Source organism: Ylistrum balloti, unplaced genomic scaffold (assembly GCF_031769215.1).
Source record: "Ylistrum balloti isolate Yb309-2 unplaced genomic scaffold, AGI_CSIRO_Ybal_v1 Utg369734, whole genome shotgun sequence".
NCBI classification, from domain to species: domain Eukaryota; kingdom Metazoa; phylum Mollusca; class Bivalvia; order Pectinida; family Pectinidae; genus Ylistrum; species Ylistrum balloti.
In genome coordinates this window covers 53,749-69,428 of record NW_026781947.1, presented here as the reverse complement: position 1 = coordinate 69,428, position 15,680 = coordinate 53,749, and the positions used below count along the sequence as shown (strand labels likewise).

The 15,680-nt window shown below is 35.6% G+C and overlaps 1 protein-coding gene across 1 annotated transcript in view; it reads right to left on the bottom strand.

Annotated features, from left to right (window-relative positions):
* Positions 1-959: 959 nt before the first annotated feature.
* LOC132543024 (alpha-1A adrenergic receptor-like) overlaps positions 960-15,680 on the bottom strand; it is a 59,777-nt gene continuing 45,056 nt past the window's right edge. Inside the window, exon 2 of the mRNA XM_060206479.1 lies at positions 960-1,468. Coding sequence (XP_060062462.1) covers positions 960-1,468 — 509 coding nt within the window. The remainder of the gene's footprint in view (positions 1,469-15,680) is intronic.

Genomic DNA, 15,680 nt, shown 5'->3' with positions numbered 1-15,680 from the left:
AATTTCCCTATTGTGAATTTTCCATTTCTAGATAGTAACGTATCTGCATCCCCACCTACGGCGTTTACATGTCACAACTGATTAGAGTGTCGAGGCCTGCTACCGTGCTAGATGCCGTCAGGTGACATGCAAATTCACAACACGGGATTTCGAGAAATAAAGGCTAGGGAGAATAATGGAAGTTTTATGGTCAACGTAGCTATCTCATTGAGAAATATTACATTTCTTTGTGCGATATGAAGCTGGACGTGTTTGATGTTCGTTAGTTTGCCTAATTGCTCCGTTGATGTATATCTTGTTGTCATAAGAGAGCATGCGTTGCATGTACTCACTTGACCAAGATTTACATTTCCGAAGTATGCGTGTAAATCTTTCTTTTTTCATTTTTGCTCTAACTGTATTGCATTTTATTAACGATGATGATTCTGCGCAAATTGTCATTTTTGTTTATTTGAAATAATAAGCATGAGATTATCGTTAACGACGAAGTTGACAGCAAAGGTTGACTGAAAACACCAGCGATCACATCATTGATGGTAAGGTGATTATATGTTAAAAGTAATTCTCTCCAATATTAGAGGTTAGGAACAGATGTTGCCCTGTGTGGAGTTTTCAGGATATCTTTTCACATCAAACATAAAACATCACCGACCGGCTTCGATCATATAGACAAAAACAATCTTTATTCAAATAGAATTCGTAACAAGTAGACACAAGCATTTATAGTCTTTGCTCGTGATGTTTTTTTTTATACCACACCATGCAGCTATTTATGCCATAATCAAAAGCTACAGAGCAATTCGTTTTTATAAATATTGTTCTAGCTCACAGCTTTTCTCGCATGATTCGAGACACAGTTGATTGCCGAAAATGTGATACCATATGAGAAAAACAGCACTTTTAGTCTTGTCGATATATTTTTTGCCATTGTTTTCGTGGTGTTTCACTGTTGATAACTGTCACCGTAAATGTTGCAGACATTCCTCCTTTAAAGCCTCCATTTGGTCGTCACTGAGAGAGAGGTTTTCACTATCACAACTCTCACAGATTTTCAAATGCTTCATGCAGGGTGATAATTTACCGTTTTCTGATTCCGCCGAATATAATTCTTTAGAGTAAAGATGTGAATCATTTCGTCGTCCATTATCCACCACCACGCTTGGATGGAAAATTGGCCTCATTGAATGCCGAGAAAACTCAGACCTAAACAAAATATTTGGTGATTTTTTCACTGACAGTTGGTGGGATGAGTTCAAATCAGATATCGATGTACTCCTAGACTTAGATTTGTAAAACAACCTTGGGTTTCTATGAACTCTGCATCTCAAGATCCGACGAAATGCTCTCTGGAACTCACGACTCGAACAAGCGTAAATGATAGGGTTTATCATAGAATTACAGTATCCGAGCCAGAAGATAATCTTGAAGAACAAAGTGGGGATATGGCAATATTCTCCGCATAAGGCACCTGAAAAGAGACAAAGCAATTCTCGTCAGTCGATTAGGACGAAAAATTATTCGATCCATATTTATACAAACCCTTCATACATGAGCAGTATCAAACCATGATGGAACCAATTTAAAATCACGACGTTACTAACATAAACATTAGATTTACAAGCTACATGTATGATGTTATATGATTTAGATTTAAACCGCACCCAATGAGAATAAACAGTTCCTTTAGTGATACGTCTAGATCGTTTATTAGGAAATCGTAAAAAAGGGTTTTACTAATTGAGGAATAACTGAGATTAATGGAATAGGGAAAGGAATCATAATCATGATAAAATAAGAATAAAATTAATCTGGGACATGTATGCAAGCGTAAACTTCACCACAGAAGTAACCCATAAAACATCAAAAAATAATGTTGTTATCTTTGTGAGACCTTGAGCATTGGGAACAATCTCATTTTTATATAAGCAAAGTAAAAAAATCATTAACAGTGTTTAACACCGTCGTAAAAACAAAGTGTAACATGTTCCATTAGTAATACGTACAGCTGTGGAATCATAAAACGTTACACTATGAGGGATGTGCGGAAAAAAAGAAAACGAAATAAGCTTTCGCACATTTGTGTGCAAGCTCTGCCGTTCTATCGCACAGATGTGCGATTTTATCGTGGTTTATATAAATTTGGAAATTACCTATAGATAAGTGTGAGATCGGGTTTATTTATTTTCTGAATATGTAAGAATACAATAATTATTTCCTAATTCAGAAAAAAAATAGGTTGATTACATACATAACATATAATTCGCAATTTGAAATGTTTTGTTTACGAAGTGCCACACGTGACTAGCCTTTATATATAGATACGCATTATATAGACATGATATAGGTAAACATTAAATGGATGTCTCTTTTAAAATCCCGTACCGTCAGAAAGGATTTTTTTCGATTATTTATTAGTCTCATTTTTCTGTCTTTTTGTAAACAGAAATATATATTCAGGTAAATCTTAAGTGATGTGTTTGTTACGTACACACCATTAGCCAATTTCTGAAGTGTGAAACTATAGGATAGAAAGACTACTTGAAGCAGGGTTCAGTGTTCCGTCGAAAATTGCCGAATTAAAAATGATTTTATAATTCATTAAAACTAAATCAAATACAAGACGATACTCGTCATGTAAATCTTGGTCAATCCAAGTGAGTAATGTCAAATGAGAACAAGGTATACAACAACGGAACCAACGTGCAAACTAACGAGCATCAAACACGTCCAGCTTCATATCATACAAAGAAATAGAATATTTCTCAATGAATATGTAAGAGGTAAATATTGTGTGGTTGAATAAATTTCTTTGCTAGGGTAGCATTCCTTCTACACCAGACTACTGCAGACGTTTCGACGTTAAACATGGCGCTCTGGCCTCGAAATGACGTCAACCTAAACAGCTCCGGTAAACAAAAATGTAAAAGGTAATTCAGCGAGGTCCTGAGGTCCATAATTCAAATGGCGGGTTTTTAGAGGCCTCCTTATACCACAGTGCGATAAAATGCCACATTATTGACAATTTGTAGCTATATTTTGGCCTTCATATTGAACAGTGAGTACTCATGCCTGGCCCGTGCATTCTGTGGCAGCCATTGTATATGTATCCCGATGATAACATGTAGGTGTCCATATTTACCTACAGTTATCTACGCTGAACTGTTTTAGTAATATTGAAACTGCCAATTCATATGTACTTTTAGCACACATGTCTGTATCGTCTTTTCAAGGAGAAAAACGTAATCGAGTTAGTTCATCCTCCTCCTCCTCGACCGGCTCACTCACCCCCCGGGATCCTAAGAGACACAAACTAACTGAACTTTCTGAGGTGTTCACTCTACGAGATACAATGAGTCTTACTCCTGGCCAACCTGGGTTTCAGCCCCAGCCTCAGTATACCACTCCACCTAGTCATCCCTACCCCCCGGGGTTGATTGGGATACTGTTTTAACATATGATGATTTAGATGCCTCTGTCGATGGCTTTGCTGATATACTCATTAACACCGCTAAGGAATGTGTTCCAAACAAAGTAGTTACTATACGTAGCAGAGAACCTCCGTGGATGACCAGTGAAATTCGTAAGTTAGCTCGGAAACGTAAAAGATTATTTAGATTAGCTAAGAGATCAGGAACCATAGAGGATTGGTGTAAGTATAAAAAAATTAGGAACAAATGTGTAAATACAATACGTAATGCAAAAACTAAATATGTCCGTAAACTATGTGGAATGCTGGGTAACAATACACGTGGGAAGTCTTGGTGGAAAACGGTAGGTAAACTTATGCTTAACACCAACAAAACCTGTAATATACCACCCATTCATACACAAACTTCTATTTTTTCTGATGACATTGATAAAGCAAATGCATTTAATGAATTCTTCTGTCTCAACTCTACCGTCGATGATACTAATGCTGAACTTCCACCTACTACTAACAACGAACCTCTTCTTAGTCATATATATATAGATAGGAATGACATTATTTCTGTTCTATTAAATCTAGATTGCTCTAAGGCAGTCGGACCTGACCTAATTAATCCTAGACTCCTTAAGGAGGCAGCAATAATCTTGAGTTACCCCCTCCAAGTAATCTTCAATAACTCTTTAACTACTTCATCTTTTCCTAATAATTGGAAATTAGCTAATGTTACGTCAGTGTTTAAAAAAGATAACCCTTCTCTTCTCAACAATTATCGTCCTATATCATTAATATCTATTGTCGGAAAGGTAATGGAAAGATGTGTATATAAATATCTGTATAAGTTTATTATTGAGAACTCTCTATTATCATCTTCCCAATCCGGATTCAGGGCTGGTGACTCTACAATTAATCAATTACTCGCCATTACTAATGATATATATTCGGCTTTAGATAAAGGTAAAGAAATTAGAATGGTCTTTTGTGATATCAGCAAAGCCTTCGACAGAGTATGGCATGCAGGGCTACTTTTTAAATTACATAAAATAGGCATTGGGGGGAGTTTGCATTTGTGGTTTAGAAGTTATTTAGATAACAGAAAGCAAAGAGTAGTTATAAATTGTAAAACCTCTGAGTGGAAAGTAATAAGGGCTGGTGTTCCCCAGGGGTCAATACTAGGCCCTCTACTGTTTCTAATTTTTATAAATGACATAGTTGACGACATTAACGCAATAATAAAACTATTTGCCGACGACACTTCACTTTATGCTATAGTAGATACTCCGCTTCAATGTGCAGACTTACTGAATGACAGTTTAAGGAAAATATATGCCTGGTCTGAAAAATGGTTGGTTACTTTTAACCCTGATAAAACTGAATCTCTTCTGATTAGTAGAAAACTCAATAAGCCCCATCACCCACCTTTACTTATGAATGACGTTCCTGTTAATGAGGTCAAACATCACAAACATATAGGACTCTTCTTCTCTCATGATGGTACTTGGTCTGAACATATTAACTTTATGATAAAGAAAGCCTCTAATAAACTCGCTGTTTTACGGAAATTTAAGTTCAAAATAGACAGAAACTCTCTACAAACTTTGTATTTTTCATTTATCAGACCTATTCTAGAATATGGCGATATGGTCTGGGATAACTTAACTATTCAACAATGTCAGTCTTTGGAGAATATTCAGCTTGAAGCTGCTAGAATTATGACGGGTGGGACTAAACTAACTAGTCATGCTAAGCTTTATGAGGAAACTGGATGGGATAGTCTACAATATAGACGCAATGTTAAGAAAACAGTTCAAATACACAAAATGATTTTTGGTCTCTCTCCCCATATCTCTCACAACTACTTCCTCAGCGCAGAACCGACGCTCATCAATATAATACACGTGATGCTGATAATCTGAGTAATGTATTTTGTAAAACTAATTTATTTAAGAAATCTTTTCTTCCTTCTTCTATCGACCTTTGGAACTCGCTACCACCACTAGTAAAAAATAACCCCTCTATAAGTAATCTGAAAAACTACCTACACAGACACTCCCGTACTGTCCCTCCTTATTATAATTTTGGGAATCGTCTTGACCAGGTTCATCACGCTAGGTTAAGGATGTCCTGCAGTTCTTTAAATGCCCACCTGTTTAGTCGTAATCTTGTCGATAGTCCTTATTGCTCCTGTAGACAGTCACACGAAACTACTGAACATTTTCTTCTATTTTGTTCTAATTATACAGACATAAGAAATGGATGTTTTTTAAATTTGCCCGAAAATTACACACTCGACATGCTTTTGTACGGAGATCCAAATCTAACTATCAATGAAAATGAAAACGTTTTCCGTTGTATACAATATTTTATTTCTAAAACCAAACGTTTCGCAAATTAATAGTGCTACCTCATTGATCCCAGAGAGTTGTGTGAACTAACACATTTGCGTATGTTTAATTGATGTACAATATGTAATTATGTACAATGTAGCAACTACAGTTTAGTATCATAATGGTATTAAAACACTTCATTATCCCCCTTTCTCCCCTGCCCCCTCCTCTCTCTCTTTCTTTCACTCTCCGTCTTTCTTTCCTTCATATATTTACAAAGTTTATCACTTGTCTATTTCAAACATATTTCTTACTAAGTATGTTGTAAAGTTTTTAGTGTTGTCACCTGCTTGTCATTATTTAAGGAGACAGATTCATATAAGTATGTAATACTTTTTCTGAATCCTTATATTAATTATGCATATTATGTATACATAAAAATGAATGAAATAAAATATGGTTTAAACTTAAACTAAAGGCAAATTAAGCTAAAACCGAGCCTATTTGTCTCCTAATTTTGTATCTTTTTATTTTTTAATCTCAATTTTGCGAGGTGTTTGTGACTAGTTTTGATACAAGCTCTTTGACAAATACATTCTCCTTAGACAACCAAAACATGTCAACAAAGAGAGGGGCACATTTTGCCAGCATGTGAATTCTTGTATGTAAAAAGAGGATGCCGCCAAATGCAACGAAATATTAATTAATTAGAAATGTAGTCAAATTTACGACTACAACCTCAGTGTTTATCTTGGCTTAAAACTAAACATATATATACTTTTCATGAAATGCGATCTGGGATAGTACAAAAACATTTACTTACATAGTCATTCAAAAGTCTTTGAAAAGAAAGTCCGCAAGCTTGGAATGAATAGAATGACTGGAAAATCTATGTTGCTATAGTGAACTGTTTCATTATAAGTTTCGAAGGTGTTCGAAATGTTATGAAATACACATAAAAGTACCTTCAGCGGTTGTGAAATCGAGTAAACAGTATTGCAATAGGGTACAATAAAGAAGTAAGGTTCGTGTCAACCAAACTTAGAAGATTATGTCGAGTCGAAGGTGTTTAAAGCGTTTGATACCACAAGGCGAATTTAACGATGCTTTACATTGATAGGAACCACACTAAACGTTTCATTGATATTGGTATTGTGAAGTCTTTCATGTTTGTATGGAGTGATACATAGCTCTCCCTTGAAAAAGTCATTCTTGTACGATCAAAATATTGTTGATAACATCTTCAGAATATCCATTAACAAAATGAAGCCCTTTATCCTTTTGAAGAGGTGTTTTGGTGAAAATTGTCGATAGAGAAACCTTTTGTCTTCCATGATAACAGGTTGTCACACGTCTGTTATTTTAAACGCCATTAAAACATCATCGTCGTGCTCATATTTCTTTAATAAAACCTTATTTAGTCGACTAAATAAGTCTTCAGAATAAATGGCCATCACTGAGTGGCATGAAATGTCCCAGTGAAAGGACATTTGTGCTTCTAACAAAAGATGTATGTAATAATGCGACTAAAATAGCAGCTCTTCGTTATCATCAGAATATATGTCCACATTTTAAGCAAAACTCTACTTATGGAGAAACTCGTAATACTTTTCTAAAAATGAAAGTTGTTGAAAATTATGGGGAAGTTTTACTATCGTTATAGTGATCTCATTGAGAAATACACTATTTCTTCTTGCGATAGGAAGCTTGACGTATTTGCTGTTCGTGAGTTTGCCTGTTGGTTCCGGTGTTGTATACTTTGTTCTCATTTTAAAACGTGACATTAACTTATTCGGATTAAAGAAGATTTACATCGTCGATGAAGCAGAAGACGCTTGCTCTTCCGGAACACCTGGTCTTATTCTTTTTGTGGTTTTTCATGAGTTTCCATATTAATCCTTTTTTCGTGTGTGTGTGTGTGTTTTAATATGAGTTTTGATAATGATTGGATTGAAAAGTTGCTATTTTCTTTTTTTAAGCGAGGGTACAGAGCAATGTTTGTTTCGTGTTTAAGATTAAGGTTCTTCCATTACAAAGGATAAATGGTAGGATTCATGCATACATTCAGAATAGTTTCAAGTCAATTTCATTGACGATGGGTTATGAATGATAAGTAATTTTCGCTAATGATGTACTAATCATATTTATTTTGTCTGATGTATTTGCAATGATCTGTATGCTTTTAAAAACTCAGTATATAGCAGAAACCGACCTCGTTTATGTAAGTACTCCGCCCGTGTTCTCAATTAATATTATTTAGATCAACAAGTGTTATAATATTTGTAAGACTCGTGAAAACTATGATCACACCGCATGATGACATTATGGAGTATAAAAATACTGTGATCAGAATGCGTAATAACATTACGGAGTATAAAAATAAATCAAGACATCACCATTTTAGGCCAACTGTTTGTATGCATATTGTTTTAGATTGTATATACACTCCATGTTCTAAATCAGGCTATCTAGGTTGTTTCCTGAATTCATTAGAGGCAATTTGAAACCTTTTAGGTATAATTGCTTTCGTCACAATACCAATCTAACTATCGTATATTAAGGTAATGGAATGGCAACAGTCCCTTGTCCCTCTGATGTGTCGTGACAAACTAACACCAGGATTATTATTTGAAACAACATCCATTCATATGCCAAAATTCTTCTAAGGCGCTGGAGTGATGTATTTAAAGATACACGAAAAAAGAATGTTCTTGCGTAAAACCATCGTTCTACCCATATCACTCTTAAATTTGAATTTAGCTATTTTAAGGTGTTTTAACGTGTGTGTCTATTGTACAATCTTCGCTGTAACATGTCTGCCATGTTTTAGTTCACTCGAATAGTTGCAGTGTTCAGAATATACGCATGTACTTGATAATGTTCCAATTTATCTGATATATAAAAAATAATGAAATTTATCAAATTATGGGGCTAAAGCACCTTCCACATCTAGATTTTGACTTTTCTTTCGATCTCTTTGAATTATCCTCAATCGAATCACAGGCTCCAAATTTTTGCCCTTTTTACATCACTGACGAGTTCTAAAAGGAGAAGAAAAAACAGCTGTATGATACAGATTCTGAAATTTGAAAGGTGCTATTCACTTGTGTGTCTATTGTACAATTTTCATTGAACCTCAAAGTCATCGTTACCACTTCAGTGATTTTGACTCAATTCCTTCGCGTTATTTAGATATACACAGAGGAGATGCTTGTGGCAAACACGTTTACCAAGAACAGGTTCACGCTGAACCGTAAGTCTCTCGTGGAATACATAACCAGCAGAGTAGTTGAATGATTCCTTACAGGAAGAAAAAACGTGGGAAAGTCGGAGATTATACTTAATTTATTGACAAACAATAAATGTATGTATGTAATGGGATAACTCTGCGATCATTATACTGATAAATATCGTAAGTAGGATCTCATCCAACTAAATAGTGAGTAATTATTATTGGTTATAAGTCAAGAAATATGTAACGTTCATCAGCGTTTGCGAGTTTGGCTATGACCCGAGTACGGGCTGTTGAAGTATCAGTTTACACATGATCTATATAGCTGCACTAATCAGCGTCGTCACGTGCACACTTTGAATTGTCCAGTTATCTTCGTGAGCACTGTTTGGGCCAGAGCCTGTCCGTGTCCCCTTGACAGCATTTATTTCATTTGTGTGTGTGTGTGTGTGTGTGTGTGTGTGTGTGTGTGTGTGTGTGAGTATGAAGTCATCCTCCCTAATATGAGTTACTTCACCATTTGAACATACCAATCTAACAGCCCTTTACTTTTCGGTAGGTTTGTGCCTGTATGTTGCAATATTTGTTGCTTTACTTGTTTCGTTGTTGTAGTCCATCCTCGTTGCCACAAATTAACTGTTATGTTATGTTAAGTCATGTTATTCATCCCATTCTTTATATTAATTAATTATGTCATCTGATCATCTCAATCTTACAATGACTATTATCAGATGATACAATGGGCGAGTTCAACTTATCTCGTTAGATATTATATGATGAAACCAGGGTATGAATGAAGAAAAGCTTTACTCGAAGACTCTTACAGTAATAATAAAACCATATCTTCTGGAAGAATAAACGTCTTTATCAACGGCAGCGGCATAGTAAGGTATATCACGTTCGCAAATGAGACAACAGCAAAGGAACTACCAAGCAGATTTCAACCACTCACACGTCGGCATCTTCCTTGCCGAAAGTTAGGTATTGAATGAACTGGTCATGTAGTTGTATTTATTTAGTTACTGACGTGTTGATATATATTTGTTTAATCATATTTCAATAACGTTGCTGGAGATAATTTCATTAATATACTGATGCTATGAAGTATATAAGCATATTAAACTTTTGTATAGCTAAGCGATATAGAGAGTACATGTAAACATGCCCCATCTCAATCAAACAGAACATTTGATAGCTGAGGTGATAAAAAATTAAATTCATTTCTGTCAGGAATATTATAGTTTAGTTTTTCCCTTTTATAACTTACTTTGTTTCTTCTTGTGTCTCTAGTATCGACATCATAAATGGAGCTAGTGTTTTACAGTCTATGAAAAAAAAACTCACATAAAAGAAAATAGAACAAAGCACTACACCCTGTAATGGAATATGGAGAAAACACAACACTGATATCAACACGTTGTAACGGGATATAGGGTTAACACACCACTGATATCAACACGTTGAAACGGGATATGGAGAAAACACAACACAGATATCAACACGTTGTAACTAGATAAGGGGTTAACACACCACTGATATCAGCTACTTCTAACTGGATATGGGGTTAACACAACACTGATATCAACACCTTGTAACGGGATATGGGGTTAACACACCACTGATATCAACTACTTCTAACTGGATATGGGGTCAACACAACACTGATATCAACACCTTGTAACGGAACAAGGGGTTAACACACCACTGATATCAACTACTTGTAACTGGATATGGGGTCAACACAACACTGACATCAACACCTTGTAACAGGTATAGGGTTAACACACGACTGATATCAACTACTTCTAACTGGATATGGGGTCAACACAACACTGATATCAACACCTTGTAACGGAATAAGGGGTTAACACACCACTGATATCAACTACTTGTAACTGGATATGGGGTCAACACAACACTGACATCAACACCTTGTAACAGGTATAGGGTTAACACAACACTGATATCAACACGTTGTAACGGGATATGGAGAAAACACAACACTGATATCAACACGTTGTAACTGGATATGGGGTTAACACAACACTGACATCAACACCTTGTAACAGGTATGGGGTTAACACAACACTGATATCAACCACTTTTAACTGGATATGGGGTTAACACACCACTGATATCAACACCTTGTAACGGGGTAAGGGGTTAACATAACACTGACATCAACACCTTGTAACGGGGTAAGGGGTTAACATAACACTGATATCAACATCTCGTAACGGGTATGGGATTAACACCCCACTGATATCAACACCTTGTAACGGGTATGGGGTTAACACAACACTGATATCAACACCTTGTAACGGGTATTGGATTAACACAACACTAATATCAACATCTTGTAACGGGTATGGGATTAACACACCACTGATATCAACGCCTTGTAACGGGTATGGGATTAACACACCACTGATATCAACACCTTGTAACGGGTATGGGATTAACACGCCACTGATATCAACGCCTTGTAACGGGTATGGGATTAACACACCACTGATATCAACACCTTGTAACGGGTTTGGGGTTAACACAACACTGATATCAACACCTTGTAACGGGTATGGGATTAACACACCACTGATATCAACACCTTGTAACGGGTTTGGGGTTAACACAACACTGATATCAACACCTTGTAATGTGTTTGGGGTTAACGGTTAACACAACAATAATATCAACACTTTGTAACGGAAGATGGAGTGAACACAACACTGATATCAACATCTTGTAACGGGTATGGGATTAACACAACACTGATATCAACACCTTGTAACGGAAGATGGAGTTAACACACCACTGATATCAACATCTTGTAACGGGTTTGGGATTAACACAACACTGATATCAACACCTTGTAACGGAAGATGGAGTTAACACACCACTGATATCAACATCTTGTAACGGGTATGGGATTAACACAACACTGATATCAACACCTTGTAACGGAAGATGGAGTTAACACAACACTGATATCAACACCTTGTAACGGAAGATGGAGTTAACACACTACTCTCACATGAAAAGTTTATTGTACAAATAAAAATTCGTAGTTTTTATTATTGATTTTTCTGGCTCTATAACAATTGCATGTACCTAACAACATTAAACTTACAGGGATATTCTAATCATCAAATTACATATCAAATGCATTTTTGTTGTAAGTTCGAGAACGAAACACTTACTGGTTTTCATTTAAGATACAACTCATCTAGTTAAAATTCCTGCTGAACATTTAACATAATATCACCTAAAATAGTAAGTTTTTAAGAAATTTGTAATATCTAATCTGACTCACAATCGCTAGAAGCCATTATAAGGTCACAGATGTAATGCGGGAATCGCTTGAATTATCATAATTCATAAGGAAAACGGCATTTTCAAAGACATCAGAAATCGATGGCATGCCTTTGAAATATTTTTGGTAATTCAATTGAGCGTAAACTTTTTTCGCGTCGTTGCATCTCGTAATTGAAATGGGAGGTTAATGTTACTCGTGTGTTTGAAACTTCGCATAAAATGTTGATGTTATTTTCGTTTTGCCTTTAAATGCCAAAACCACTTCCAATATTGAATTAGGAACTATCTACAAGAACATTTTATACGTTTGATTAAGTATTCCGATCACTGATTTTCCTTTAGTGTGGTGAATATGACGATAGGACGACAAACTCTTATATCTATAATAGAGCCAAAATTTACACGATATCAGAAAGTACAATAGTTAAAAATCTTCGGTGGAATAAGGCAACAAATAAGCGAAACAATGAGACACAGAGTAACGGAAAATACAATTTACTTCCTCATCGACAAACATTTGGTGATGTAATTCTGTAATAGATGACACAGGGTCATTGACACTTTTAACAGTACAATGTTGCTATCAAAATTTCGCTCATATATGAGGAAACGTCCTTCGTCTGATTGTCGAAAACAGCGTGCATTCCTACAGCCTAGTCTCAAGTTATGTTGGTCAATAGGACATAACTAATAGCAGAAGGTTCAAGTGTTTTGTTTCCCTTCAATCTTTCCATTAGTTATGATTATACATTTTCTTGTGTTGAATTTATATTTTGTGTCACCTTTAAATCGTTCATTAAATTATTTTCGAAAAAAATAATATACTAACATGCCAACAGAATTTTATTTAATTTAGAATGATGAATCGAGGGCAAGACAGATACGGACAAAAGCTCTACATGAAGACATCTGCAAAAGTAGCAGGATAATAAGGTCACGTGATTATGAATAGTAAGATTCTTCTGCTTAATAAGTCAATCCAAGTGATGTCAAGTTCTCAAAAAACGATACAAGGTACACAACCATGGAACCGCCAGGGATACATAAGAACATCAGAGACGGCCGAAATTACATCATCAATGCAATGTTACATATTTCACAAAACAAACCTCCAGTTCCATCTTATTAGAATTATGGACACAAACAAACACCCACACCCTTACATTTTTCATAACAGGCCTCATCAATACATCAGTATTATTGGCGCTTTATTCATTAACAGTCCAATGAATTCCCTAATTCTGTTCGCAGCATTCCCTGTTAATGACACGTTTCCCTGGCTCTGTATTGCGTATAAAAGACATGTATGAATTTTGTTTTTATGGCAAAAGCTGCAGGCCCGAGATGTATCCTTCAAACCTTTAAGGCAGCGGAAACCGTTTGCTTTTAATCCCTTTGTTGGTTAAACATAACAATAAATACAATTTTAAAAGGTTTTATTGGGGGCCTACAGGAGGGGGTTTCTGATTAGGTGGATGATAAATTTAAAAACCTGTTTGTATCGTTGATTTGCATCAGGTAAATACAGGAATGCTTAGGCTGGAAAATCAAATTTTATTTTTTGCCCTTAAAGTAAGGTAATTCCTTTAATATCACGGTAGAATTAAACGATGACTTTTTTTACTTTCTTTTTTTACAAAGGTATGGCGTTTCCCCTCCCCATAAGTTAAGATTGCATGGTTGATATTGTATATGTTTTTTATTTTCCCCGTGACTATACTATACCTTTAATAAGTGAAATAATGAATTAAAGAGAAACAATCTATTAGCTCAGCTTGCTTATGAGACTGATGTTGATTACATTCAATCTAATTCTATACGAGTATCATGTGTACCTGTCATGTTATCGTCAATAAATAAATAAAGTATTACACCATGTGATACCGTAGTAGTGTCGCCTACATAGACCGTTTTCGGTAGTGGAGTAGCGATATCACCGCTAGGCTTTGATATAGACATACAGTGTTGTTTTGCATCATATGAGAGCGAGTCTTTAGAGACTACGTATATACACGTTAAATCATATATCTTTGATTCTTAAGCCGTACAAATTAAATGAATTAAAAGGAAGCGAGAATACACGGAACAGTGCGCGATTCCTTGTGATTGGCTTTACAGATGAAACCAGTGATTAGGTCCACATCCTGATTAGGTGTTCCGTGTGTCCAGATCTAATACATATGGTTAGTCTCGACTCGCTAACTGATGACGAACTCGTGTCGTGAGCTCACGCCAAGTCAGATAGCCGTATTGCTGATCCCGTCTTATTGACAGTTTCATTAATACTGACCAGAAAGTGACCAGGGTGAATCACGGGTCTACCGTCAAAGTAAATGACGTGGGACAGCTTAGTCCTCTGTAATCTCGATATGATTTGTAATTTTACCAGCAAAGATATCAATTATATTTGCAAAGAATTTGTTTTCAGAATCATTAAGTAATATAAACGTATTTGTCTATTTAAAGTTTGATGAAATCAACACAGCATATATTTGTATATATCATGGATAAGCTTCAGTCTCATTTCTTTGATTTTTTAATCGATGTGTATGCGATGAAAGACATGTCTTCTGTTCCCTTACTTCCTCGTGTAATTTTGTTGTATTGTTGCAAAGGCACGGGTGTGGTATACTACTTCGTTGGTCCTTAAACTTTTACAAAAATAATCTCATTAAGAATTGAACAACAACATTGACCAATGATTACTTCAATTATTACACATTCTACTAGTACTAGTAAAGAATTATTGATCTGGAAAAAAGTTTATAACACGAATGAATGAAAGCGATAATCGATAATCATTTTATTATGATTAGGGGAGTATTCAACTTTCTTCACATGCAATAAACCGCACCAATTAAACAGTAACATAAAACATTCGTGTATTCGGAAGACATGCACTGCAAATGGCCTTTTATGGACTTTTCATAGACAACTAATTAGTCAGTTTAGTGTTTTGCATTGCAATTTTAATCCAGATTTGATTAAAACGCCACCGTGACGTTCCATTCTAAGGGTGAATTGTGTTGGTATCTCAGACTTAACATCCCCAGGCAACACATTGCTGGTGACAAGTAAATAGCGTCCGAGTCGTATATAATATGCCGGAACATGTAGCTTTCTATACTCCTCAACACGACCGAATGTCTGGGGACCTGATCAATAGCATGCATACTAACTGGTTTACAGCTGCATTCTTTTATCCATGGTATACCATGGTCATATTTTTAAAATCTTCATCTTTCATATTAAACATCCTTAGAGAGCTCATTAAGAGTCTTGGGAAATCTATTTAATTTTGGCTTAAATGATGTTCATGATTAGACAATGCATGCGTCGGATATTACAATGTCACAATTGGAATCAGATACAAATTATTCTG